Below are 25,140 nucleotides of genomic sequence, written 5' to 3'. Positions count from 1 at the left end.
CAGCTCATGGAAAGTTACCATCGACCGCGTATCATCGACAAAGTGTGGTTGATGCATTTCAATATAGAACAATTTTCTTTGATCATTCAGGCCTGACGAATCTGTATCGAATCCAAGAATGTCATACTACTCTCTCCTATCGAATGCCCAGGTAAGAAAATAGGGTGACGAGTTCGTTAATAATAGGCACGCTGACACTTGATTCTCTTGCACATCTAGATTCGATTGTATCCAAATCTTTAAGTGGACGTGGACGAGAAGCTGTTCACATTGAACTGACATTGTGGATGTTTATTTTCAAAGTCAACCGCGACAACTAGAATGGCAATTGGGCACATTGGTGCAGTCATAAGAATCCACAGGAAGGACGTGATATGACCAAAAAAGAATATACGGCTTGCAACATGGAAAGTCTTGTCAATATAGCAGTTCTTGATCTGAGATTTTCACGTTCAATTTTGCGACAGCGAGTATTCCACATCTAGTAACATTTCATTCATCTTCTCATCCTCGGATGTCTCCGTTGCATTCTGTTCGTCAATCTTGGGCATATCTCCAATTTGTTCTGTCAACTTTGAGAGCATAGGAAGCGAGGAACAGCCGAATCAAGAACAGCGATGGCTCATAATGACGCCCCACCGACGATCAAGCACATGGAACTACAGTCCATCATTGGGTTTGGAGGTAAGAACTAGTCGCGAATAACTTGTTGAAATCAAGGACAGGCGCGAATAGAGACAAAACAAGATGCAATTTCAATCAATCAACCATCACAACTCGATATTTATATATCATAGGATCTGTACCTGGTGGATTGATAAAGCATCCAGATGGCATCCATATGATCTACCCACTGGGATCTACCGTCGTTGTCACCACATCAACAAATTCAAACTCGCTCGCAAAACCAAAACAGGACTTCTTACAGGGACATACTAACTCGGTATCGTGTCTGGCTGTATCAAAGGACGGCAAACTCATTGCCTCGGGTCAGATAACGCACATGGGTTTTCAGGTATATTCTTGCATTATGCACTATCTAGTTGCTTGATAAGCAGACAGAACAGGGTCATGCTTACTCGCATTTGCTACTCAATTTCAATATCTAAACCATACTTGCCCCTAGGCTGATATCATCATTTGGGATTTCGAAACAAGGAAACTCATACGACGACTATCACTGCACAAGGTTCGCGTTCAAGCACTAGCATTCTCTCCAAATGCTCAATTCCTGGCCTCGCTTGGCGGCCAAGACGACAACTCTGTAATCGTGTGGGATTTACCTTCCGGAACAGCTATTTGTGGTGCTGCAGCAGCAAAAGATTCATCCGGAACCGCCACCTGTCTAGCTTATTTAAATAACGATGAACGATGTTTCGTAACTGGTGGCTCTGGAAACATTCGTGTATGGGAATTATCAGAGATCGAACGTAAAGTGAGAGCTCAGGATTGCCAGACTGGTCAGATCAAGCGGATTGTCAAGTGTTTGGCTATTGATGATAAAGACGAGTTTGTTTATTGTGGAACTACTACCGGTGATTTGATGCAAGTCAATCTCAAGACAAAGTTATTCAAATTGGCTGGACCTCCGAAAGAAAAAGTGAGAAAACGACGGAATGTTGCTAGGGAAAAAAAATCGTATCGAGCTTCTGGATGCTGATAGCAATTATTCTTTACTTCTTAGGACTTTTTCAGTCTGGGTATTATATGCGCTACTATTAATCCCAAGGATGAATCCGTCATTGTTGGATGTGGAGATGGTACCGTTGCTACCCTCAAACTACCTACCCTGAAAATTGTCCAGTAAGCCACGTAGATCTCTCGGTCTATGCCGATTTTTCGTTTGCTTCTTACCAACCCATACGAAACATAGATCAACCAAAGTCGAAGGAAGCGTAACATCCATCTCACTAGACAATGGAAACAATTTCTTGGCTGGTACAGCTGCAGGAACAGTGTACATGGTAGACGCACTGACATTCAAACCAGAAATGAAGTGGGCATGTCATTATACTGCCGTTAACGATGTTTGCTTCCCTCCGTAAGGATTTCGAGAATAACAAAAAAAAAAACTATTGTGGTCGGGTGATTTTGACGTTTTCAATCAATCTTTGCAGGGACTCATCCGACATGTTTGCAACAGCATCAGACTCTGATGTACGAATCTGGAATGCTTTGAACGGTGCTGAACTCGTTCGAGTAGTTGTACCCAACTTGGAGTGCAAATGTGTAGTGTTTAGTAAAGATGGATCAAGTCTCATCACTGGTAAGCAGTGAATTGGTACCGAGAAATTCAACTTTTTTTCTCATACAAATTTCGTTTCCATTATAACAGGATGGAATGATGGCAAAATCCGAGCATTTGGTCCACAGAGTGGTAGATTACAGTATGAAATCAATGATGCACATCGCCGTTGTGTTACGGCTGTAGCTGTGACTGATACATGGAATGATCGTGGTGATTACAAGATTGTTTCTGGTGGAGATGGTACGTAGAAAAACCTTGACATAATTTTACAGATGAATGCAAAACACCTGGTATAAGTCAATGGTATCGCCGCGTCGCACTTTATCTAATTCGATCATTCCCTCAGATGGTCAAGTAAGAATCTGGAATATCTCAAGACATGTCCAAACTCTAGAAGAAGCCATGAAGGAACATAAAGGTATGGCATATGTGAGTTTATCAGCAAAAACGACACATCACTTAATACTCTACCATACAGGAACTGTCACTTGCATCAAAATCCGTCGTAACAACAATGAATGTGTTTCATCATCATCCGATGGTTCTTGTATCGTATGGGACTTGGTACGACGAGTCCGATCTCAGGTCTTGTTTGCCCCATCCTTTTTCAAGGCTGTTGTATACTATCCTGATGAATCTCAACTGTTGACGAGTGGTACTGATCGAAAGGTATGACCGATAGATGTCATTGGTAAAATCGCTCATTACTTTTCTGATCTATTCGTTTTTTTCCCGCCTGTTCCTCTTTAGGTTGCCTATTGGGAAGCATTTGATGGTTCCTTGATTCGGGAATTAGAAGTTTCACAAGCTGATGCTGTGAATGGACTGGATATTACACCTGATGGTCGATTCTTTGTTATGGGTGGAAGTGATAAGCTTGTCAAGGTGTGTTGCCTGTCCTCGCGGGTTGACCCTCTTCTTCTCTCACCATTCAATTGTTAAATCAATCCAATGCAACAGGTCTACAAGTATGAAGAAGGAGATGTAGCTGCTGTGGGAATCGGACACTCAACAGATGTAACCAAAGTACGAGTGGCTCCTAATGGGAAATACATGGTCTCTGTATCTGCTGAAGGAGCCATCATGTCATGGGAACTACCACAGTAGAAAAGACGAAGACTTTCTATGACACTTTCGAGCTTGTAAATATATCTACACCGACCAACACCAAACACACAGAAGCTTAATGAAACCTGTTCTTATTATATAACTCAAACATTTTTGTACAGAAAGTGTGGTGACGTAAAAAAAACACTACTCTAGACTCTTATCCGGATCCGGAGAAGCAAGAAACGGTTTGCAAAAGCTTGATTATGAGCTGCGGCTTTGTCCATCTTACAGCCAGCCTTGATAATGGAGAGAATTCTGATTGAGCTGCTAGCAATTCAGCAGCAGCTGAAATTGTCGCGTCAGGTTGTTGCAATTCCACTTGCAACTCGGGATTGTGAATACACCCGTGAGACTGCATGAAAACGAAGAGGAGAATCACAGATAATTCTTTCGATCTACCATTCATTCATATTCTTTTGCTGCCCTTACCTGCCATCTGCAACCTCCTCAACACAATCATCGAAATAGCCAGCTTCCATTTAGCATGATTTAGGCTCTTGAAATCCTTAGTGATCTCATGCACCTATTATTTCCGATTGTTCAGTATCGTTAATCGGTTTGACAAGTGGAACCAAGTCCTAAAATAACAACACTCTTGTGCTTTGCAAATGTTGCACCTGCCTTGTTCGTAGTCTTATTCGTAGCTTTCAATTCTCCAAGAATCTGTTTATTCCATCAAAATCAGTTCCAGACCGTTCAGTTTTGGGGTTTCTTGATCAAAATATCTAAGGTATGCAGTGTACGAGCAGGCAACACCGACTGCTTTGCATTTGAGTATAGAAAGAACAAAAGAGAGGGTCATACCAGGCTCGAATTTGGTTCAACAAAGAGGAGGCCTCTGTTGTTACTCCAAAAAAATTTGAAGCCCACTTCAAAGATCCAAACAAGAAGCGAATACTTAAAATCCAGTCGTTGACCCCATACAGCAGCCGATCATCATATTTTGAGGCGTACCACAAGCGAGGTTTTCTTTTCCAAACATGCACCATCAAAATTCCTGTGACAACTTAATGAAATAGTGCTATTATTATATACTCGACTTTGTACAGCATGGTGACAACAAATACAAATTCCAAGCCCTTTCACAGACAAGCAAAAACCTCGTCAGGGTCCAGCTATGGATTCCTCGTTTTACCCATCCCACTAACAAACTTGGTAAACTGTGAGAATTGTTGCTGAGCTTTAGTTTGCGATGCTGCAGATGCAGCACTAGCACTGTTGGCCGATGATGTAGCAGCATTACTTGCAGCAGCAGCAGAAGCTGATATTGTTGAAGCAGGTGTGCTCAAACTCGGTGTTGCAATACCACTAGCAGCTCGGTTTTGGAATACCTCGATTACTGCTTGTTGATCAGCTCGTTTGAGACCCTAGTTATAGAATGTTTGAGTGCAAAGCTGAGAGTGACAGTATGGATAATCTCGGAGTAACGTTTATTGGTAGCTCTGATTCCAAGAACAGCTTACCTTAAGATCCAAAACCTTTGAGAAGTTGGCAACACTAGGATCATTAAACAAGAGTATATAATTCTGCACCAATCCTTCCGGTGGCTCATGCGGTGACATGACGACTTTGAGCAACTGTTCAATCTTGGTTACACCTTTACTCAGAATCTTTATGTATGTAGCGGGTGCTTGATGAGTAGGATCAGATCCGATGTTGGCCATTTCGATTAATATACCACGTAACCCTTGTGTATCTAGCAGCATTTGCTCAGCACCAATTTCAGATATTGGTTTACATTTATATATAACATTGTGCCATTTTGATAAAATTGACCTAATCCATCGAGGAAAAAAAAGTTAGAGATCTGACTATTCCATGATGCCGAGAAAGGCCTTACTCTGAGAACTTGTCACAAAACGTTCGATAATATTTGTGATTTGTGAGGGTCTTTTTGATGATGGAAGCAGATGGACCAAGTGCTGTTGCCATTTGAGACACGAATTTCGATTGATCTCCAACAGACTCGACAGCAGACCATGACATCTTGGAGGCTGAATTGAGTGGTCCTTCATATACTAACTCCATAGCTCGAACAAGTGCCTTGACACCGTTCGAGGTAACGCTATTTGAATTGAATTGAAAAAAGGCATACTTGTGAGCAAAAGAATACATGAGACTGCCCGAGGGATAGCTGTCTCACTTGAGAAATGATTCTCGCTCCTTATCGAAGTTAACTTGCTCCTTGAACTCTAAATCAATCTTTTCTTGCAGCTTTTCTTCCAACTATACAAAATGAAGATGAAAAAAGAAGCCTCACATTGTGGCATAAGACGTTAACATTCTTGCAACCGTTACCTGGGAAGTCGTACTGGTACAATAATCAGCAGTATTAATCACAAAACTGATTGTTCTGAGTTCATCATCAGTGACATTTCTGGATCTTCCATCATCCCTAAATATCGTTTAAAAAGCGTAAAAATTACCAAAGCTAATCCTTATACTACATTCTTCCTTTTTTTCTTGCACCTACACGCTGTCATTTCTGGCTTACCTTGGCAATTTAACTTGCAATATATCAGCATACGCTCTCAACCACTTGCCAAACAGCTTACACATCTCCAAGAATGGTTTACGAGTAGACAGTTTCGCACATTGAACCAAGCTTTGTCGATAAAAGTAAAACAAGTCCGTGGATGACGAGTAGATTCCTTCTTCTTCTTCTGGTTTGATTCTGTACGAGTCCATCATTCCACCGAGTACTCTACGAGAGAAGTGTCACTATTCATCGACTTCTAGGGATTTTTTCTGCATCTTACATACTTGTCTTCAGATTCAATATAATAAACCAAAGACGACTCAAATGCTGCTGAGATAGCCTTGCTGAATTTGCCATTTTGTGGTGCAACATCATGATCTCCTTTTGGTGATCCAACTTCGTCGCCGACCTAGTGATAATGACTGTTTAGGCAAAAAAAAACCAATTACAATATCTTTCTTACATCACTCACTCGTGACCCAAATCTCATTCCTAGTTTACTCTCAAAGTCGATCGTCTGCTGTAGCGCTTGCAACATGATCTTGGTATCTACAGTAGCACCCAATTTGACTAGTACAGCTTCGAGGTCCTTCCTATAGGACAAAAAATCGAATGTTATCGGTCAGATGCTACACTGAATATCTCAAGCCCATACTTGGTATCCGAACAAAACTTGTCACAAAGAGACTCGGCCACACCCCACGACGATGAAAATATCTGTGAGTGTTCATCATCGTATGTTTTCAGTATTCGTTTTAGCCATGCATATCGACGAGATACGTTGTCTAGACCACCAACCTATATAAAAAAAATGTTTGCCACGATGAAACATAAAGCTGCTGGCACCGACATTCTTTGCGCCTGGTTCGAACTCACATCCAAATTGTTTCTGAAAATGTTGCGATAGTCTTTGAGCTGTAAATCCGTGTACCAGTCAATGAGTTGTCTCCTGTAAATCCAAAAAATCAGGTGTGAAGACGAGGCGAAGAAACAAATGCAAAAAGTCTCAAGCTGACTGAAACACAGCATATCTCCCACTTACTTGGCATCACCTTCCAACACCTCAATAACCAAAGACGCATCACTAAGCAACTTAACCTGTGACCTCAGGTTACCACCCACAAACCTATGAGAAAGTTCTCCACGATTATTTTTTCGTTGTTTGAACATCGATTAACTCAATTCAGCTCACCCAGCATCAAAGTCATTAAATATTTGCCTCCTCAAATCCGCCTGTATATTCGTAGCAGCTTCACAAAGGACCGAGATCTGACGCACGGATTTGTACGGTCTGAAATGTTGAAGCAATTGGACTGCCACTTGTAGGATTTGAGCTACTTCAGTGTATTGTTTGCGTGAGCCCATTACACGGAGTTGGTCTAGTGCCGAGACTATATTGACCAAGAAGAGAATTAAAACGCAACTGAGTTGATGTTGAGATGGTATGCATATGTCTTCCGTGGTTGGCTGACGTTACCTAGCATCTGCAACCTCTTCAACACAGTAATCGAAACAGCCAGATTGCGTTTAGCATGATCCAAACTCTTGATATCCTTTGTAATCTCATGCACCATCATTTCAGATTGTTTGGCTTTCTCTTTAATCAGTTTGATGCGTGTAAACAAATCCTATTAAAACACATCGATATTTGAGTCAACCCTTTTTGTCGTTCAATCGTCTTCTAAGATCCAAACTGGATGAATAGATACCTGCATAGCCTTCTTTGTAGCTTCCAGTTCTCCCCGAATCTGTCCACCGGCATCAGTTTGCGATCGAACCAATTCTCGTATTTCTTGATCTAGACCACGTATCTTGGTCCGTAGTTTCGTTAGGACTGTGTCGACTGTTGATAATGATTGTTCTATATTTAGAGAAACAACATTAGAAATTACTGGGACATGATCTAGCGTGTCTCTTGCTTAAACCACACGAAAGCTTTCCAAACTGTGTTTGATGTCCAAACCCCAAATCAACGACATGCGACAAAAAAACCAGAGCCGTCCGAATTATTGAAGGGTAATCTAGGGACTGCGCGTCATTTGCTGGCGTGTACGTACCGTTTGGAAATAAGGCATTAATATAAGTAACTGGATCGAATTCGCCTGAATCAAGTGGGTCCTTGTCCAAAAGCACACTGGCCACCTGAGATTCAATGTCTGGCGCGAGTTTGATCACTTCATGTCCTGATACCTCGTAATCTCCCTCCATTGTTGCGTTATAATTCAAAGTCATCCAAATCCAATCGTAAACTGTGGCAAGGTGCGATCAACACATTGCAATACACACAACAGTTTTCTGGCTTTTTGTTTGATTGGACATTGTACTACCGCCGCCTATCCTCCCAACTGGACGTGTTCCTTTGGTTTATAATATTTGCTTTTCTAACAAAGATATAGCTTATGATACAAACTGCATTTGACATCCTTCCTCCCTTTTTCTTCCATTCAACCATTCTCTCTTCACTAGTTGATGGCATCTGCAATAATCCTCGACACCCCTTCAGACAAACTACGAACTCCCAATTCGAGCGTAACTCCACTCGATGGATCAAAAGCCATTCGTGCTCGTACAAGCACTGGAATACCTCCTGCAAAGATACCAGACAAGAGCAAGGCATGTGTCGTGGCTCGGTCTCCTATTTGATCCGTGTTTTCAACCGCCATCATACCAAGTAATTCTGTTACTTGCGTCACAGCCTCTATTGGAATTGAAAAACGTTTCGAAGGTTAGTTTTTTTACGGTAGCAGAGAAGGCAAAGATGACCAAAAGAGATTTTTTTAACACAATCGTTCTTGACATTTTGTTATCAACTCACGTCGAATACTGGTAGTAGCAGTCAATGAATAAGCTTCAACAACTTCATTATCCTCTCCTATCTTCTCCCATGCACTCTTGAAATCAGATGCATATGTAGGCAATACATAATCGGATGTAGCCAAATCTACTGTCTCCAACTAGGAAAGGGTGACGACGATGAGCAAAAAAATCATATCTCACACACTCGAGGTCAACCAACCTGGTATTCATCTTCATATCCTTCCTCATCAGGCTCTCCAGAATTAGGATCACAATCTTTCACAATAAACTTCATCGTATTGGTAAAGGTCGCTAGTGGACAGATGCCTCCTGGTCGACTATATACTGCATATATGATTTGTGGACTGCCATATGCTAGTCGAGATACAGGCAATACCGTCTCCAATGTCATCAGACTAGCTGCTTCATCTGCAGATTCGAATGTCGTCTCCATCGTTACATTCTCCAATAACGAATCGTTGAGAGTGTTGGTGCAATTGAACTATCGAGGTTGGTCTTAGTGATGAACTTACTTTCGCCTTTTTTTTACCGTCAACTATCCTTCGACAAAAAGAAACCACATTCATAATCTCCACATACCTGCAAAACCAGATGCTCTGAAAACACATGCTTGATACACGTCACCACATACTCCAATTCAGCTTCCGTCAATTCAACAGCTTTAGATGACTTGAATAATGGCCCCAAAGCAGCCAATTGTGGAATCTTTTCCATCTGTCCTGCATACATAGATTGGATATCACCACCGGTTGCCGGGGCTGATGAAACTCCGCCTTGTGATGCACCACCTCGAGATGTAGGTGCAGATGATGGAGTACCGGAAATGGATGATGTTGGTGCAGATTGAGTTGGTACTCCCATGATTGCATCTTGATTGGCAGCTTTGACTCCTACAACAATACGAGTAATTCGAAAGATGATTAACTGTGAAAAAAACCATACAGCTATCTAGCATGACCGTACTCATTCTTTCAGATTCCTCTTGAGCCTTGGTAACAACTGGTGTAGTAGATATATCGAATGGATGATTGTGAGCTGAAGTATTGTTAAGGTAGGTCATGAGGTTTCGTTCCAGTGAAGGCCACGAGTAAGTCGTTTCTGAAGATAAAACAGGCGTGCATGAGTACGGATACGTATGTTTTGGATGATGTTTTTGCCGACAACGTGTCCTACTCACCATTGGCAATATACTTTTTACACAAGTCTGGAGATTCCAGGATTGAGAGATACAAGGCAGCACGATCTCTAACTTCATCATCGACATCGTCCAAGCATCTAAAACAAGACAAACAGGTTGAGATCTCCACAATCAACAGAGCCGAGCTGAATAAAAAAGGAAACGAACAACTGACGTATACCTGTTGAGCAAAACACGTATTCTATCCCGCAGCTCGTCGTTCTCAGCAGCAAATCGAGCCAATGAACTGACAGCAGCAGCTCTGACAGTAGCATTCTCCAAAATAACTCGATTATAAATGTATCGGATGTATTTGGATGGGTTGAGTGCTTTGGGTCCTTCTACTCCAAGCAAGTAGAGAATTCGAACAGCCAACTTGGTGAACTCACAATCTTCAATGAATTCACACAAGTGTGCCAGTGCTATTACGATATGGAAAAGAGTAATGTCAGTAAAAAAGGGCGATGTTTGATCATGATCAGCGCATAAAAACAGTCTTTGTTTCGAGACTAATGATCAAGTTCCCGTACCATGCTCTTTAGATTCTGGAATATGATAAATGATATCAAAGATGGCCTCAACAATAGCTCTCTTGTATTCATAACCACCTTCATCTCTCAAGACATTAGAGAGGAACGCCAACATGGACATTTGCTTCCCAGGGAATTTGAGACAAAGTGATCGAATAGCATCAATAACAATGATTTTGAATTCATCCGAGATTTCAGACATGAAGCTGGATATTTGCTTCATGAGCCTATCAACACTAGCCTCATTTCCAGTCTATTGAAGTTTTGTTTGTGGACAAGTTAGCAACGACCTAAAAAAAGTGGGTGCGGGAAACCACGAATTCACCTTGAGGAGTGTGGTAATGGCAAATGTAGCAATACTACGATTAGGATCTGTAATCAAATTCTCCATATCGACGTTACATGGAGATACAGCGGCAGGATGGTTCATTGCTAGTTTGTTGAGAGTTCGGATGGCAGCGAATCTTAGAGCTGGTTTGTGATTGACCAACATCAATTGTAACGCTATGATAATTTGTCGTAGCAGTCAATACAGGCAGTCAAACAAAAAAAGCAGGCTTTAAAAGCGTCGTACCTGCCACGGCAGGGAACAATTCTTTCGAAGTAATGTCTCGTAGATTACAAATTGCTCGAGCAGCTTCATAAATGACCATATCGTTCTTGTGTCTCAGCCATGCTTCTAATTGAGGATACATGGCCCGACCACCACTAAAACATGATCATGTTTGGTTTGAGTGTACAAACCACCACAAAAAAGGAGCCTTATATTGGACAAAACGATGTAGGGCTTACCCAGTTTCATGTTCATCATCCATAATCTTTGCAGCATACCGAATCAACAAACAATAAGCAAAAGGACTTCGCAAACTACCAGGAGCCCTAGCATAATTCTGCACCATCTTGATAACAGCCATTCGATCATGCTGACGAATCTGATACATGAGACCTAAGGCATGATACTGCGTAATGACACCCTTTGAATTAATAGCCTCTTGTACTTCATTAGCCCATCTCTTTACGATTTCTTTATTAGCATGGAAAAGATGTAGTGATGATACGAGGGCAGCGGAAGCGACAGCGGGGTTCTTGTCTACGATAGCCTGTTTGAGGAAACGTTCGATACCCTGCAGTGTAGTGGAGTCTGTGATTTTGCATAGGGCGCGGATTGCGTTTGGTCTGTAGATGACATCTGACTTTGCATTCATGTCCTTTGTCAAACTTGAGGTGACCATGATGACATCTTCAGCGACCGTGGATAGCTCCTTGATGACTAGGTAGACTATTTGTCGTAGCGAGACCTGGTGACGTGGATTATGATATGTGAGTAGCAGGTTAGGGGTGTCTTTTATTTGCTTCTTCCACCCAAGCAACACATTACTAGATGCACGTCCAACAAGGCACTTACATCTTGAGACTGAAATAATTTTGTGATTGAGAAGAATGTCTCTGTAGCTTCCTTTGTGCCGAACGATTCGCCCTGGGAGATGAGATAGAGTATTTTTGCAATGATGTGTCGACATTTGCGTGGATTTATGGGAGATTCGTTGAATGCTCTGGCTTCTTGGAGCACGGTGGACTTGTCTAAATTATTAAAGCCTTCTGGTCCTATCATAAAGAACATATGGCGAGTTAGAATTAAATGTTTTGAATCTTGTCAACTGTTTGAAACTAGGAATGAAACACTAGGCCGTGCATACCAGAATCCTCGTCCTTTTTGCCTCCATTGGACACTATTCGTGGTATCGACGACATGTCTTGGTAAGTCTTCCCTGTAATCGTATCACGGTCGTTTTGAATTTTGGCCAAAAGTTGTTGCAATGGTCGGAGGAGAAGAAATAGGCACTTTACTAACTACAATCTGTAATCTTAAATAGACATATCAATCCAAAATCATTATACCACCACGTTAATACGTGTACTTTTACGTGTCTCCCAAGGTATTGTCCTGTAACAAGACACATTGGACATCAAGTGGCACTGTGTGTTGATTTGCCCACACACAACAGTTCCAATGTCAATGACAACAGAATTATGATCTATTTGCCCCCACAATCAATCTTATTCACCATCTTTCACTGACAGATCAACTTGGGTCAAGCCTCAACATCTACTCACCGATAACAATGACACAATCTCGAAACACTGAATTCCATTCCCTCTTTCCAACCATACCAGAACATGAACCCCTACAAGAAGTTTACATGTGTGCTCTACAACGTGACATTCTTCGGCAGGGTTGGCTATATCTTTCAGAACACCACCTGTGTTTCCATTCAAACATCTTAGGATGGCACACTGAAGCCGAACTGGCATTAAAAGACATTGAAACTCTTATCAAAGCTAATTTGGGTCTCCTTTCTAATTCTATCGAGTTGACTACACGGCATGACAAGAAGGTGGGAACAAAGACCAATTTCTCAAACGATTCTACTTTTTTACCTCTCACTCAAACTCCTTTGGCTCTAGTTCTTTATATCGAGCTTCTTAGATCGTGATTCAGCATTTAACACCATCGAAGCCACCTGGAAAACCGCCAGAGTAGCAGGTACTGTTTGAACTCATATAGACGTGTTTTTGTTGCGTATCTCTCAACCCACTCTTTATTATTCATCACAAGCCCCACCACCACTCCCAGAAAAGGACTCCCCAACAATACCAAAACAATCTCCAATAATACAATACTCACCCTCAGCTCCCACAACATGTCCAGACGACGCATTGCACCACACCTTAAACAAGGTAGTGGATACCATCATACCAGCCCACATATCCGTAATATGGAATCTAATTTATGGGAATCAAGACGGATGGATATCAAAGTATTTTGCAGCTGTACGCAAACATACGAATATGCAGATCCATCCCTGGGTGTCGAGTGCTACTACAGCTGAAACTGATGCAGTGAATCAATTACAATTGTATGATGCTATTGATGAGAAATGGCATAGGAAGGTGCAGTATACCGCCCATCTTAACAATCCATTGATTAAATCTACGAGGGTTTTGATTGCTGATACGATACTGCATTATGAAAAGGACAAGTAAGTTCATTTTGAAGATTGGCTCAAATGGCCAAAAAAGTGAGCCTAGCCATATGCAAACATGTTACTTATGCACATCTTATCTCTCTCTTCACAGATACATATGCATCGAAACCATATCCAAAACACCAGACGTACCATCAGGCAGCACATTCTCGACCCGTGTACGTACATGCATCATATCAGATACCAACAATTCAGCAGCTACCCGACTTCGGATATCATGCAAAGTCGACTTCACTTCAAAGACGATACTGAAGGGGACTATCGAGAAGGAGACGTTATCTGGTCTTGTTAGTCAGAGTGTTGAATTGGTTGCTCATCTTGTTGGGTATATCTTGTCAAACACTGCGGGTACTTCGCAACAGCATCAAGCAACGAGTGTGGGTAGCCAACTCACTGCACATTATGATAAAGAAGAAGTAATCCTAGTTGTTGTTGATGAGAAAGTTGGTGAAGAGACGACGGGTGCTGCCAAAAAGGGACACGACAATAAATCTGCGAAGAAACGTCCATCTTCTGATGCAAACGTCAAGAAGGGATGCACTATAATGTAACACACTGTGTCGTCGTCTTAAAACACTTAATTCTGACACTCCCTGCCTCAATGTCATATCTTTTCTTATTCGTACAATTCACCTAATATACATCATGTTTCTTCTTTTATACAAATTTTAACCTATCTCTTTATATTTTCCGTTTTTCAATCGTCAAATTCCATTTGGAAGCTAGCATCCGCCTCGCCATCATTACTTATAACACCGTTCTCGTCTTCATCAGAGGCCTCCACATAAACAGACTTCTTGATAGCGGCAGCGCGAACCGCACGACCAGGTCGTGAGACTTCAGCGGTGGGTGCTACTGGTACAAGTCCTACTAGACCTCCGACTGGACGTGATGATGGTGGCGAGGCTTCCTTTTCGACAACATCGTCATCTTTATCTAATACAACGGTAGGTTTACCAGGTGCCTTTTTCCTTGATGTTTCCTTCTCCGTCACAAAATCTTCATCGTCATCTGATACAACAGTACGTTTACCGGGTGCCTTTTTCTTCGAGACTTCCCTCCCCATCATAAAATCGTCATCATCTGATACAACAGTAAGTTGACCGGGTGCGTTTTTCTTTGCTGCTCCTGCGTCTGTTAATTTCTTTACAGGTTTGTTGTCTTCTTCGTCACTTTCTTCTACTGCTTCTTTGACAGCTGCCTTGATGGTTTTCTTTGGAGCTGTTGGTTTCTTAATAGATTTGACGTCTTGCTCGTCACTATCTTCTATTTCTTCTTCTGAAACTTCTTCACTTTCTTCCTCACTTTCTTCTTCTGATTCTTTTCCTTTAGCTTTAGAGTACTTATTAGCCTTTGGTGCTGCAGCTGGTTTTGGGGCTGGGGCTGCCTTCTTCGCAGCAGCGGGAGCCTTTGCTGCTGGTCTGGCGGGTGCTTTCGTTGTTGTTGTTGTGGATGGCAATGGCAAAGTTTTCTTTGGGGCCAATGGAGACTTGACAGGTGATATAGGTACAGGCATTTTGGATTTGGATGCTAGAATCTTTGAGGGAGATCGTGCCAAACTACTGCTACTACTAGAGTGACTCTTGAAGGCTGACGATCCTGCTAGACTAGAAGGCGATGCTGGTGCACTAATGAAATTTATCTCTGTTAACAAAAGTAAACCGCAACCAATGCAGCGCCAGATACAACTGATGATCCAAGCTCTACTAAAACAGAGAAGTGATTCCAATCTCATACCTCGGCATAGATGGGACTGCCCTCTTCGAAGCTAAAAGCTTATTCAAACGATCACTCAAGGCATTCCCTGTCGGTTCAACTTTTGGTGACTTTGGTACAGCCGTCATGGTTGCTACACAGAAACAGATAGAGTTAGCACACACAAAACCGATTGACTGACCTAACGGCATCAGCTTATTGGAAACTTACGAAGAGCAGACTTCTTTGGTTTGGGTGAATTAGTGACTTCATCGTCGTCTACATCCATGGCATCCTTAAGAGCAGGTGCTGCAACAACTCTCTTGACTGTACGTTTGGTTGGTGGTTTGACTGGTGCTTTCACAGGTTCAGCCGCCGGAGCAATCACTGGTTTGGCTTTGGAAGCAGCAGGTTTCTTTGGAGCAGCTAGAAGCCAACAACGACAGAATTGATCATTCGGTGGATGCCAGAAATGCAATACAATTGATCACTCACGCTTCTTCACTTCAAATACATCATCTTCGTCATCTAGATCCATAGCATCCTCAATATCATCATCATCATCACTATCAGCAGCCTTCTTCTTTGGTTTGGTCTTCTTGATGGCAAGCTTGGATCCTTTCTTCATAGCAGGCTGCTGTGATTCAATCTCTTCCATTTCAGCTTCAAAGGCCTAAAGATGGACGTTGCGTCGTTTTCTTCTGGCAGTAGAAGGTATTGAGGTTTTGACTGACCTGCCATTGAGCAGTGAAGGCATCCAAGTCTGTAAGCCATAAATCTGTGGGTGATTTGCCTTCCAAGATTTCGAGCTCTTGTTGCTTCTCTGCCTTTTCTCGTTCGAGTTGTTGGATCTGGTAGATGTGCAAATAAGTGTTACCATTTGCCCAATCTTACACTTATCGCCCATCGTCAGCCAATCAAAACCTTTTCCAAAGTCAAGTTGTAGATCGGCATACTGAGCAAGTAATCGTATCCATGTTCTCTGTCACTAGCGTCTCCTTGCTCCTCTTCAGCAGATGCTTGATCATCCTTCTTCTTGTATACTGGATCGTATTTACGAGTTCGCAAGTCTGCAATGATTTCTGCTTTCTTTCTGTTTTGCACGACTAGGCTTCCAGATACAATCTCCTTAACGAATCGTACACGATTGTCAAGTCGTTTCCAGTCTTCGGTCAATTGTCCCAATACATAGTCCTAAAGAATGAATTCGTCAACATCAAAACCATACCAGAATGCGATAGACTCGTTTGAATACTCACTTTGCGTTTGACGTAGTATCGTAAACGCATTTCGTAAAACTCAGCCAGAATCTCGTCAACACTTTCGTATTTACGGATACGACCTTCGGCGTCAAAACAGACCATATTGGTCGTTGTAAGACTAGCCGTCATCTTGAAACGTTTTTCCAAACCCTCAGCTTCGGCAGCAGCCATAACTTCAGGAGTTACCGTAATTTCGAAATGTACACGAGAATCGGTATGATACTCCTTGTAATCCTAGAAAAGTGAAAGAAGTTTAGTGTTCCAGACACTAGACCTCGATAATTTGCCTGGTTTTACCCTGATCCATGGTTGAACCTTGTCAGACCCAACCAACCATTCTTCTAGCAGTTCTTTGTATGATTGGGTCCATGACTTGATTGGCAATTCGGTAATCTCTACAGTTGTATCTGATAGCTTTCTGATAATACCGGTGACTTTGTATTTACCCTTGTCCAGAGCTTCAATGGTACCCTAGAGCAAGACAACAAAGTTAGACTCAAGACTTGGCCAAGCTTTTAGGTGATACAACAGTACTCGCATTGAAGCCACGGTACCACGGATGCATCTTCACTGGAGCTGCGCCATTGATCATGCGAATCAAGTTGTCGACTACGTCACGAGGACTAACACAAAGGAAGAAAGGTGAGCGAGGGTCAAATTTGTTACATCGTCTGAAAGCAACCTACTTGTAGTTGGGAATAGCAGTACTCCATCCAGTGCCAATACCTTCAGCACCATTGATCAAGAGCAATGGAAGAACTGGCATGTACCTATGTTTTTATGGAGTATCCAAGGTCATTTTGCAGTTGAATGCAGCCAAGTGAAGCACATACCATTCAGGTTCGATTTTTTGACCATCATCTTGCAAGTATTTGAGCAAAGCATCGTCTTGAGGATGGAAGACTGTGCGAGCAAGAGGAGCCAACAGAGTGAAGATATAACGAGGACTGGCAGCATCTTTACCACCCTATCAGTTTGAAATATTATTAAACGTCTCTATTTCGAGCCAAATCGAAATTTTCAACATACTTGAAGACGAGTACCGAATTGTCCCTCAGGTACAAGCAAGTTTAAATTGTTGCTTCCGACAAAGTTTTGTGCCAGACCAACAATTGTAGAACACAAGGACTGTTCACCATGATGATAAGCAGAATGTTCAGCAACATAACCAGCAAGTTGGGCAACCTAAATAATACGAAAGAGTTGAGTGGCAATAAAAGCAGCAAAATGTGAGTTTGGGCGATTTGACCTTGATGTCCGCTCTGAGATTTCTCTTGAAGCACGCAAACATGATCTTTCTATGTCCAGGCTTGAGACCATCGACAACACTGGGAATAGATCGAGTATTATCAGCCATGGAGAAAAGAATCAACTCCTTGTTGATAAAATCGGAAATGGGTATTTCGTTTATGCTGTGATCCATATATGTACCAGGCTAAAAAGCCAAGCACAGGATGAGTTATTTCATCCTGCGAAACAGTTGAATGGATAGGCATACGGCACAGATACCTGGAATTGACGTAGCCAATCTTTACGGTCATCAGCCTTCTTCTTGTTGAATGCCATGTCTACCAGCTCTCGGTCTTCATTAGAAGCAATACGGAAAGGCTTGAGATGACGATTCATGGCACCAAAGTACTTTTTAGCATCTTCTGATGTACTGGTACCCAAACCCTGTTGTGTAAACGAGTTGAGCTTTAGAAAGGAGACGGTGGAAAAGGTGTTCGGGAATTGGTATACTTTGTAGTATTTGATAGTCCACCCTTTCCCCTCTTCATTTTCTTCCTTCCATTGTTCATACTCGGGAATGGTGAAGAAGGTGACTTCTCGCTTGTTACGGTCTTTCCCTTTCGTAACCTGTGATTATCATGAATGTGAGTTTGGATGAAAGGGTAATGATGATGGTCAATCTTCTCGTTTACCCATACCTTGACAATGGGAGTGATGAACTCTACCAAGAACTGTGGAACCTTCAACAAACTAGGCCAGAAATGATCGAGGAAGTTGATGATCAAGCCTTTGATATGCGATCCATCGTGATCCTACGTGGCATCAGGTGTTAGCCAAACAACAGCGGAAGAAAACTGGGGCCAATGTTAAGAAATACCTGATCAGTCATAATCATCAAATGACCATATCGCAAACTATCAACATTCTGATAAACTTTTCCTTGCTGCAATCCGAGAATTTTCTTGATGGCAGAGATTTCTACGTTGCCCATTATCTGAGAATGACTGGCTTCTCGTACATTGAGCAGTTTGCCTCGAAGTGGAAATACTCCATAATTGTCACGACCAACAACAGCAAGACCAGATACGGCCAATGCCTTTGCTGAATCTCCTTCAGTCAAGATGAGAGTACATTGTGCTGCACTACGAGTTCCAGCATTATTGGCATCATCTAGTTTGGTGATACCAGAGATACGCGTGGATTTCTGACCATCAGTCTTTTTCAAGAGTTGGTCTTGCTTGGCCTTGGCTTGGCTCATAATGGATTCAACAGCACCGGATTTGAGAACTAATGGAGCACATCAATGAGTCTTTGCACGATATGGGAACTCAATTCATGTGCTGTGAATACTGACCCTTTTTGATAAAGTCTTCACTGAGAGTGCATTTTGATCCAAATGCACTTGCACGCAAGGTCATGTGCTCCTTTGTCTGTGAGTCAAATGTTGGATTCTCAATCTAGAACGTGAGACTCGTTAGCAGTGTGCCGATGTGTAAAATCCGACTCTGTTGGATTAACAACATTCGAAACATACCTGACAATTGACAAATATCGACAAGTGACTCTTGATTTGGTGTGCTTTCAAAGGTGCGGCCTTCTTATCCTTTTTCTGTACAGCAGCAATCAGAGCTGTAACCAATTGATCCGCTACATGAGCTACATGAGTGCCACCTTTGGTTGTAGCGATAGAGTTTACGAAACTGACTTGATGGAACTGGCCATCGCTGACCGTTGCTCCAACCTCCCATCGTTCGTTGGCAGTTTCGAATATAATGGGTGCATTGCTAGCATTGATTTCTCCAGAAGCTGTGAAGAGATCAATATATTGCTGGAATCCTTTTACGGGAACCCTCTTTTCGTTGAGCCATACTTTTACACCTTTTACCACACCGGCGACATCATATACACGGCGAGTCAGGAGAGCTTCATGATCATCGTCAATTTCCGTCATGTGAAACTTGGCCAGATCAGGTGTAAACGTGATTCTAGTATAGTTTTCACCTTTACTATTTGACGAGATCATTGGCTCGGATTTTCGGCCCATATTATCGTTGAAGACCTGTTTATACTTTTTGCCAGATATCGAGTCTGCAGTCTCTACAATAAACTCTGTACTGAAGATGTTACATAGCTTGGCTCCATAACCGTTTCGACCACCAGTTGTCTTCTTTTCATTGTCATCATAATTAGACGATGTGAGAAGATGCCCAAAAATCAACTCAGGTACATAGATTTTCTCCTTGTTATGCATCTCGATAGGGATACCACGACCAGTATTATAAACTGAGATCTGGTTCGTTTCACGGTCAATGGTGACTTTAAGAATGTCCATTGAAGCATCACGAGTCTTGTTGTCGGCAGCTAGCAAAAGAGGGAGAGTTGATATGTGTGAGATCAGTAACTAATGTATTTGCTGCGTTGAAATAGCATTTTAAACAAACAAAGTGACATACATACCATTGACCAAGATTTCATCAAAGATCTTGTAGAAACCAGGTACATATGTGACATTGCGAAGTACCATCCCCCCTTCTTCAAACACCCACATCTGTTGCTGAGCCTTCTCTATAGATCCGATATATGAATCTGGACGTAGCAAGATGTGTTCCAATTGAGTCTTTTTCTGATAGATTTCTTCTACAGTCTTGGAGGCTGATGGTTTCTTGGCAGTCTTGCTGGGACCAGCAGCAGGTGATGGCGGATTGGATGCATCATCTCGTATCGGAGAAGCTTTCTTCGTAGCTGCAGAAGTTGCTTTTGGTTTGCGCGCAGCTTTTGATGATGTTGCTGTTGATGCCTTGGGCTTGGTAGATCCCTTGGCGGTAGTAGTCGTAGATGCTTTAGCTTTGGCTGGAGCCTTTTTCTATAAATAGTTCTGGGTTGATCTTTGCGCTCATCCATGTTCTTGACTGCATGCTCGCTGGCTTGAATAATTAAGTGATACGAATGCAGCTTACCTTGGTCTTTGCATCATAGTCTTCCGAATCCGAACCATTGTAATCGTCGCCACCGTCACTATCAGACATCTTGAGACCGTCCAATTCAGCTCAATCGATGTCTTTCCGATTATGTTTGGATTTTGGGAAGAATCGACGCGAAGGATGTGAAGCTTAGAAGACAAGTATGAGACGAGATTCGCGCAAGAACGCGTCAGATGCTTCCGAATCAATATTCGCAATAACTCTATCGAGACTGCTCTTCCACATGCTCAAAACTACTTTACAAAGACGGCACTTTAAGACTTGCGAAAGTCTTCAACCAGACTACAAAGCTACACCACATATTACAGATATCATACAGAATTTGTATTTCTTTTATACATACAAATCACATCCTTCTTGGATTATTGGTTCCACCATCTTCCAAGAGCAGGCACATCAGGACCATCAGAATCACTAAACAATCAAAGTCAGCAACGAGCAGGTGAAGGGCATGATATTAATGGAAAACTCACCAAGAAGTACATGGTTCCTGCGAGCTCTGACTTTACTACACCGTAAACCACATGTCTACCATCACCACGGCCTCCATCTCGCAAATACGAAGGAAGACTGCTGACACCTCCTCTCATACCAGCCATCTGCCCGATAGTAGGAGTTCCCATGACAGAAGATGCGGCAGAGCTACCACCATATCGTGGAGTCTCATAACCACTTCCTACCATTCCACCGGGTACAGGTGAACTAGACATTGGTCGAGGTGTAATATATCCAGACAGTTTGGAAGGCATCGACATATTGCTCACTCCAAGTCCCAAAGGCGATGGTGCCTCAGAGTCAGAGAGTGGTGGTTCCTGTGATGCATGGAAACGGGCTCGAGCTGCTACTGTGTGTGCATAATATGCTGGGGGACAGACAGAGACACTGCGAGTAGCTCGACAGTATAAGTAACACAGACGGTATGTCAGTTCTTGCAATCCTGTTAGAAAACAATGCAACGTCAATCTGGAGCGACAAAGTCGGAATTGTGATGTTGTTATTGTACCATCAGCGTCAAATTTGTTTTCATCATAGAGGACGTGATAATGAGTAGGCTTTGAGGTTCCTTGTAATCCAGGATGAGAGCACAAATAAAAATCGAATTCTACAAAGTGATGTGTCAACGTCTCGATACAAGCGTAAAAACAAAAACAAAAAAGAGAATGGGTAATCCCATACCAGAGGGGTGTGTGACGCCACTTTCAATGATGGTTCCAGGCAGTATATTTCCAGATCTATCAGCATCTTCCCGCTGAATGGGGAAAAAGCGAGCATGATGTCGTTTTTGCACAGCAACAAAGGTTATAAGAGGTCGATATGAGGGCTCCAAGATTATACAGGCCCTTTGAATGGCTTCAACTTCATTTCGTAAAACTTCTGAGAACTGACCCTCAGAAACACCATCACTATAAATCGAGATTGGTTCGTACATGACAGCTGCGAAAAACACAATGACATTGAAACACGCCAGAATTATACGTACCGATACATGATGACTCGATCTGGTTTGGATCCGCATCTGTTGACGAGATAGTGATTAAGCATCACTCCAAACTTCGACCAAACCCACATCGAAACTTACGTTTGATAAAATGTCTTGAGCAATTCAACTACCATTCCACTGAGGTCTTGAATGACTTCTTGTCGGCCACGTTGCACCCGAATAGCAGCAGCGTAACGTGAGCATTGAGCATCCATCGAACCAACCAATGCTGCAATTGACTGATTTGAAGTGGAGCCAGGTGCTGAAATATCGAATTGATGATGAGAGATTTGCAAGTGTTGACGCACAAATCTAGGGTGACTGTCCGAGCTGTCTGCTTACCCGGATGCTAAAAAAGACGAGAGTAAGAACAAGAGATATGCTTCGCACGAAATCAACCCAAATCTTACCGTAACATCAGCTCCGAAAATGATGGTGGGTCGTTCGCTTACAAACGGCAATTGGGCATTGCTGAGATACGAGTTCATGCCACCCAACTTGACATTGATCTATGCAACACAAAAGGGTCGTGTCAAAAGGAAATCAACTGTTTTACAACGAGCAACTCACTTTAAGGCACACATTCGCACAATATTGCCTTTTTGCAGCAAAGACATGTTTGGCGAGTACACATTGAGTAGCAATACCGATAACAGTATCAGAAACTCTTTTAATTTCGGCATATAATGGGACACTGGTATTTGGCAATATACACAAGATGAGTTGAGGTCTTTCCAGGAATGAGTTTCCGGCTACCATATAGGCATCAATGAGTGCTTTTTCTACTTGGGCATACGGAGGGGTATACGATATGGGTGGTTGTTGTGAGGCTACATATAATCCACATTCTTCACAGGTTTGTACTAACAATGTTATAAACTTCTGAACGGCAGAGACTGGATAGTCTGCTTCAGATCCAAATGCAACTACCGACCAGGATCTCAAGGTTACACCTTGAGCCACCATTTTGTCGCGTAGATTCCACGATCCTTCCCGAGGAGTGATGACGGGTTCCCGGGAAGCAGGATGATATGATATTGAGGGTGGTGATAGTATTCTTGCGGGTATGGTCACCATCTCTTGGCTTACATCTACATGGAATTCTCGTAGGTATTCGATATCACGTTGCTGTAGTATTTGTATACCAGCCCCTATTTTTGTCGATCTAGTTTGTGGTGGTTGGCAAGTAAACTTTATCATTTCGGCAGTCTAGAAACGAAAGCGTTATGAGTATGTATCGAGTAGAAACAACGGAAAGGCCCGTATGGGCACCAAAACACCAAGCGCTATGAGATTGTCACAACTCTTACTTGTCGTTCATTCAACTTTCTCAAATGCCGCTGACCAGGAACAATCTCACAAACCTCCATGGGCAAGTATACGTGGCGAGCTGGATCACCTACTACTAAACAAGGCAAGTTTCCAAACTGCAGAGGATGTCCATACTTTTGAGCAAAGTAATTCGAGACAGATTCCTCCTCGCCTTTATCACCAAATGCAAACATTGTACGATTGGCTGCTGTAGTAGTGAGTCTGGTTATGCGGAAACGACGCTTCATGAGTCCTCTATGCGTCACATATATCTTAAGCCCCTTCAGAGCCTTCTCTACTTTGCCTCTATCTCTCTCTGTCAATGTATATCTCAATTCAGCTACATGATTTCTACCTAATATCTGCGCTATGAGGTCTACTACGGGACCAGGTTGATGGAAGGCCGTGGCACTAACATCTAGATTCACGAGCATTCCTCCCTGAGTTGGTCTGACGCTCTGATGAAATCCTTGCCATAACTGAGCTCCACCTGATATGGGGGCAGCTGAGTCGGCAGTGTAGAAACATCGACCAATAGTGGTGAACGTCAGTGACGGGCGATGTCGGAAGATCACATCAAGAGCCATGATTGCATCGTATGGAGCATCCGTGATTCTTCCATCCAGAAAGAGACCTAGACGTTGCATATTGATTTCTGTCACACGTTTAAACATGAGCTTGAATCTCTTGACGCCCCTCCTAAAGCAAGATCTGTGTGAGTGCCAGATCAAACAGAAGTGCAAAGTAATGACAAAAACCTTTTGCCAGTAGGATCATCCGTCTCTGCATAATCTACATAGAATACAGCCGTATCTCCTCCAAGCGGTAGAGCACGAACCGAATAGACATTCCGTCTACCATCATATACAGTTCTTGGAAAAGGACCCAAGTTTGGGATGGCATCATACGACGGGGTTCCATCAGCAGACAATGATACACTTGCGAATGCAGCAGCCAGCAAGAATTCTTCTTCCCATAGTTGATATATGGCACGGTTCTTGGCCGGGGGTACTTCGGGCAGAATCAAACAATCGTAGTGGTGCAGAGTTTGTCCAGGCAGCGATGTGACGGCAAAGAAATTAGCTTTTAAATAAATGTGTCGTCCATTTAACCCAAAGTTGGGTCTGGAGGGAAGCTAGCGTAGAAGAAAGGGTGTGTTTAGTGAATCCATTTTGTTTCGTGATGCCAAATGAATTTAAATAGGACACGTCTCAGCACCACGAAACGAACGGTATTAGAGACAAGGTATAAATGATGCAAGAAGTTCTACATGAATAGCCACTTTCCACAATGGTTTGATTTCGAACAAAACCAATAACCGATTTTTTTGACCAAAGCTCGTCAGCAAACATTGCATTGTACCTGAACTAGCGCTGCCATGCGCCTGATGCATTAAAGGCCTTGACCCATACAAATATAAGCTTTATCCAAACTATTAAGTCGCTCCTTTTCACTAATTTGCACCTTTCTCGTGAACTGTGAACAAAGAAGCTGCGAACATTACAACCGACCAAATATGAAGCCACTCCTCGACGCGATAAGAGAATAGTCAATATGCGCAAATTTTATGGGTGCTGTTGTCAATCCAAGCACTTTCGAGCAAAGAGAAACGCAAATCAGTCATATAGAGAACATTCACATGTGAATTGTTATTCGGGTAAATCAAACACAGCATCTGCTAGTCGACTTATTGCCTAATTGAGCAATTCAGATGCCATGTTTTCAAAAATGATCGATTCACCCAAAGTGAAGGTCTGGGAGCGAGGCTCGGCA

At 42.5% G+C, this 25,140-nt stretch overlaps 5 protein-coding genes across 5 annotated transcripts; 1 reads left to right on the top strand and 4 right to left on the bottom strand.

The window, feature by feature from the left end:
- Window positions 1-617: 617 nt before the first annotated feature.
- Window positions 618-3,355, top strand: SmJEL517_g05107 (uncharacterized protein; the record flags this gene model as incomplete). The annotated part of the gene is made up of 11 exons (XM_031171035.1): window positions 618-684; window positions 798-1,015; window positions 1,127-1,600; window positions 1,685-1,803; window positions 1,874-2,041; window positions 2,118-2,266; window positions 2,336-2,488; window positions 2,595-2,666; window positions 2,727-2,917; window positions 2,999-3,133; window positions 3,209-3,355. 11 exons carry the CDS (start codon window positions 618-620, stop codon window positions 3,353-3,355), a joined length of 1,893 nt encoding a protein of 630 aa, XP_031023004.1.
- Window positions 3,356-4,473: 1,118 nt separating this feature from the next.
- Window positions 4,474-8,045, bottom strand: SmJEL517_g05106 (uncharacterized protein; the record flags this gene model as incomplete). Its single annotated transcript, XM_031171034.1, has 15 exons — window positions 4,474-4,725; window positions 4,822-5,134; window positions 5,199-5,423; window positions 5,502-5,584; window positions 5,657-5,753; window positions 5,853-6,062; window positions 6,122-6,246; window positions 6,310-6,430; window positions 6,493-6,635; window positions 6,714-6,786; window positions 6,880-6,963; window positions 7,030-7,228; window positions 7,315-7,465; window positions 7,547-7,698; window positions 7,895-8,045. 15 exons carry the CDS (start codon window positions 8,043-8,045, stop codon window positions 4,474-4,476), a joined length of 2,379 nt encoding a protein of 792 aa, XP_031023005.1.
- A 254-nt stretch (window positions 8,046-8,299) lies between these two features.
- Window positions 8,300-12,113, bottom strand: SmJEL517_g05105 (uncharacterized protein; the record flags this gene model as incomplete). Its single annotated transcript, XM_031171033.1, has 13 exons — window positions 8,300-8,535; window positions 8,653-8,791; window positions 8,854-9,135; window positions 9,234-9,544; window positions 9,618-9,752; window positions 9,832-9,929; window positions 10,013-10,253; window positions 10,362-10,614; window positions 10,687-10,865; window positions 10,936-11,069; window positions 11,154-11,659; window positions 11,767-11,966; window positions 12,059-12,113. The coding sequence occupies 13 exons, from the start codon at window positions 12,111-12,113 to the stop codon at window positions 8,300-8,302; spliced, it is 2,769 nt and encodes a 922-aa protein (XP_031023002.1).
- A 1,992-nt stretch (window positions 12,114-14,105) lies between these two features.
- On the bottom strand, window positions 14,106-20,621 carry SmJEL517_g05104 (uncharacterized protein; the record flags this gene model as incomplete). The annotated part of the gene is made up of 21 exons (XM_031171032.1): window positions 14,106-15,036; window positions 15,146-15,257; window positions 15,335-15,529; window positions 15,599-15,776; window positions 15,838-15,954; window positions 16,028-16,297; window positions 16,363-16,599; window positions 16,663-16,836; window positions 16,892-16,988; window positions 17,052-17,135; window positions 17,199-17,332; window positions 17,395-17,550; window positions 17,615-17,800; window positions 17,875-18,039; window positions 18,106-18,222; window positions 18,294-18,407; window positions 18,473-18,882; window positions 18,950-19,052; window positions 19,130-19,956; window positions 20,053-20,458; window positions 20,553-20,621. 21 exons carry the CDS (start codon window positions 20,619-20,621, stop codon window positions 14,106-14,108), a joined length of 5,082 nt encoding a protein of 1,693 aa, XP_031023003.1.
- A 317-nt stretch (window positions 20,622-20,938) lies between these two features.
- SmJEL517_g05103 (uncharacterized protein) lies at window positions 20,939-24,747 on the bottom strand (the record flags this gene model as incomplete). Its single annotated transcript, XM_031171031.1, has 12 exons — window positions 20,939-20,990; window positions 21,060-21,513; window positions 21,580-21,678; window positions 21,753-21,979; window positions 22,057-22,092; window positions 22,156-22,318; window positions 22,399-22,405; window positions 22,467-22,565; window positions 22,627-23,265; window positions 23,367-24,066; window positions 24,126-24,502; window positions 24,730-24,747. 12 exons carry the CDS (start codon window positions 24,745-24,747, stop codon window positions 20,939-20,941), a joined length of 2,871 nt encoding a protein of 956 aa, XP_031023000.1.
- Window positions 24,748-25,140: the final 393 nt, after the last annotated feature.

The sequence above is a fragment of the Synchytrium microbalum genome (genome assembly GCF_006535985.1).
Source record: "Synchytrium microbalum strain JEL517 chromosome Unknown SmJEL517_scf0042, whole genome shotgun sequence".
NCBI classification, from domain to species: domain Eukaryota; kingdom Fungi; phylum Chytridiomycota; class Chytridiomycetes; order Synchytriales; family Synchytriaceae; genus Synchytrium; species Synchytrium microbalum.
The sequence above is the reverse complement of the archived record's forward strand: the minus strand, read 5'-3'. Positions and strand labels throughout refer to the sequence as shown.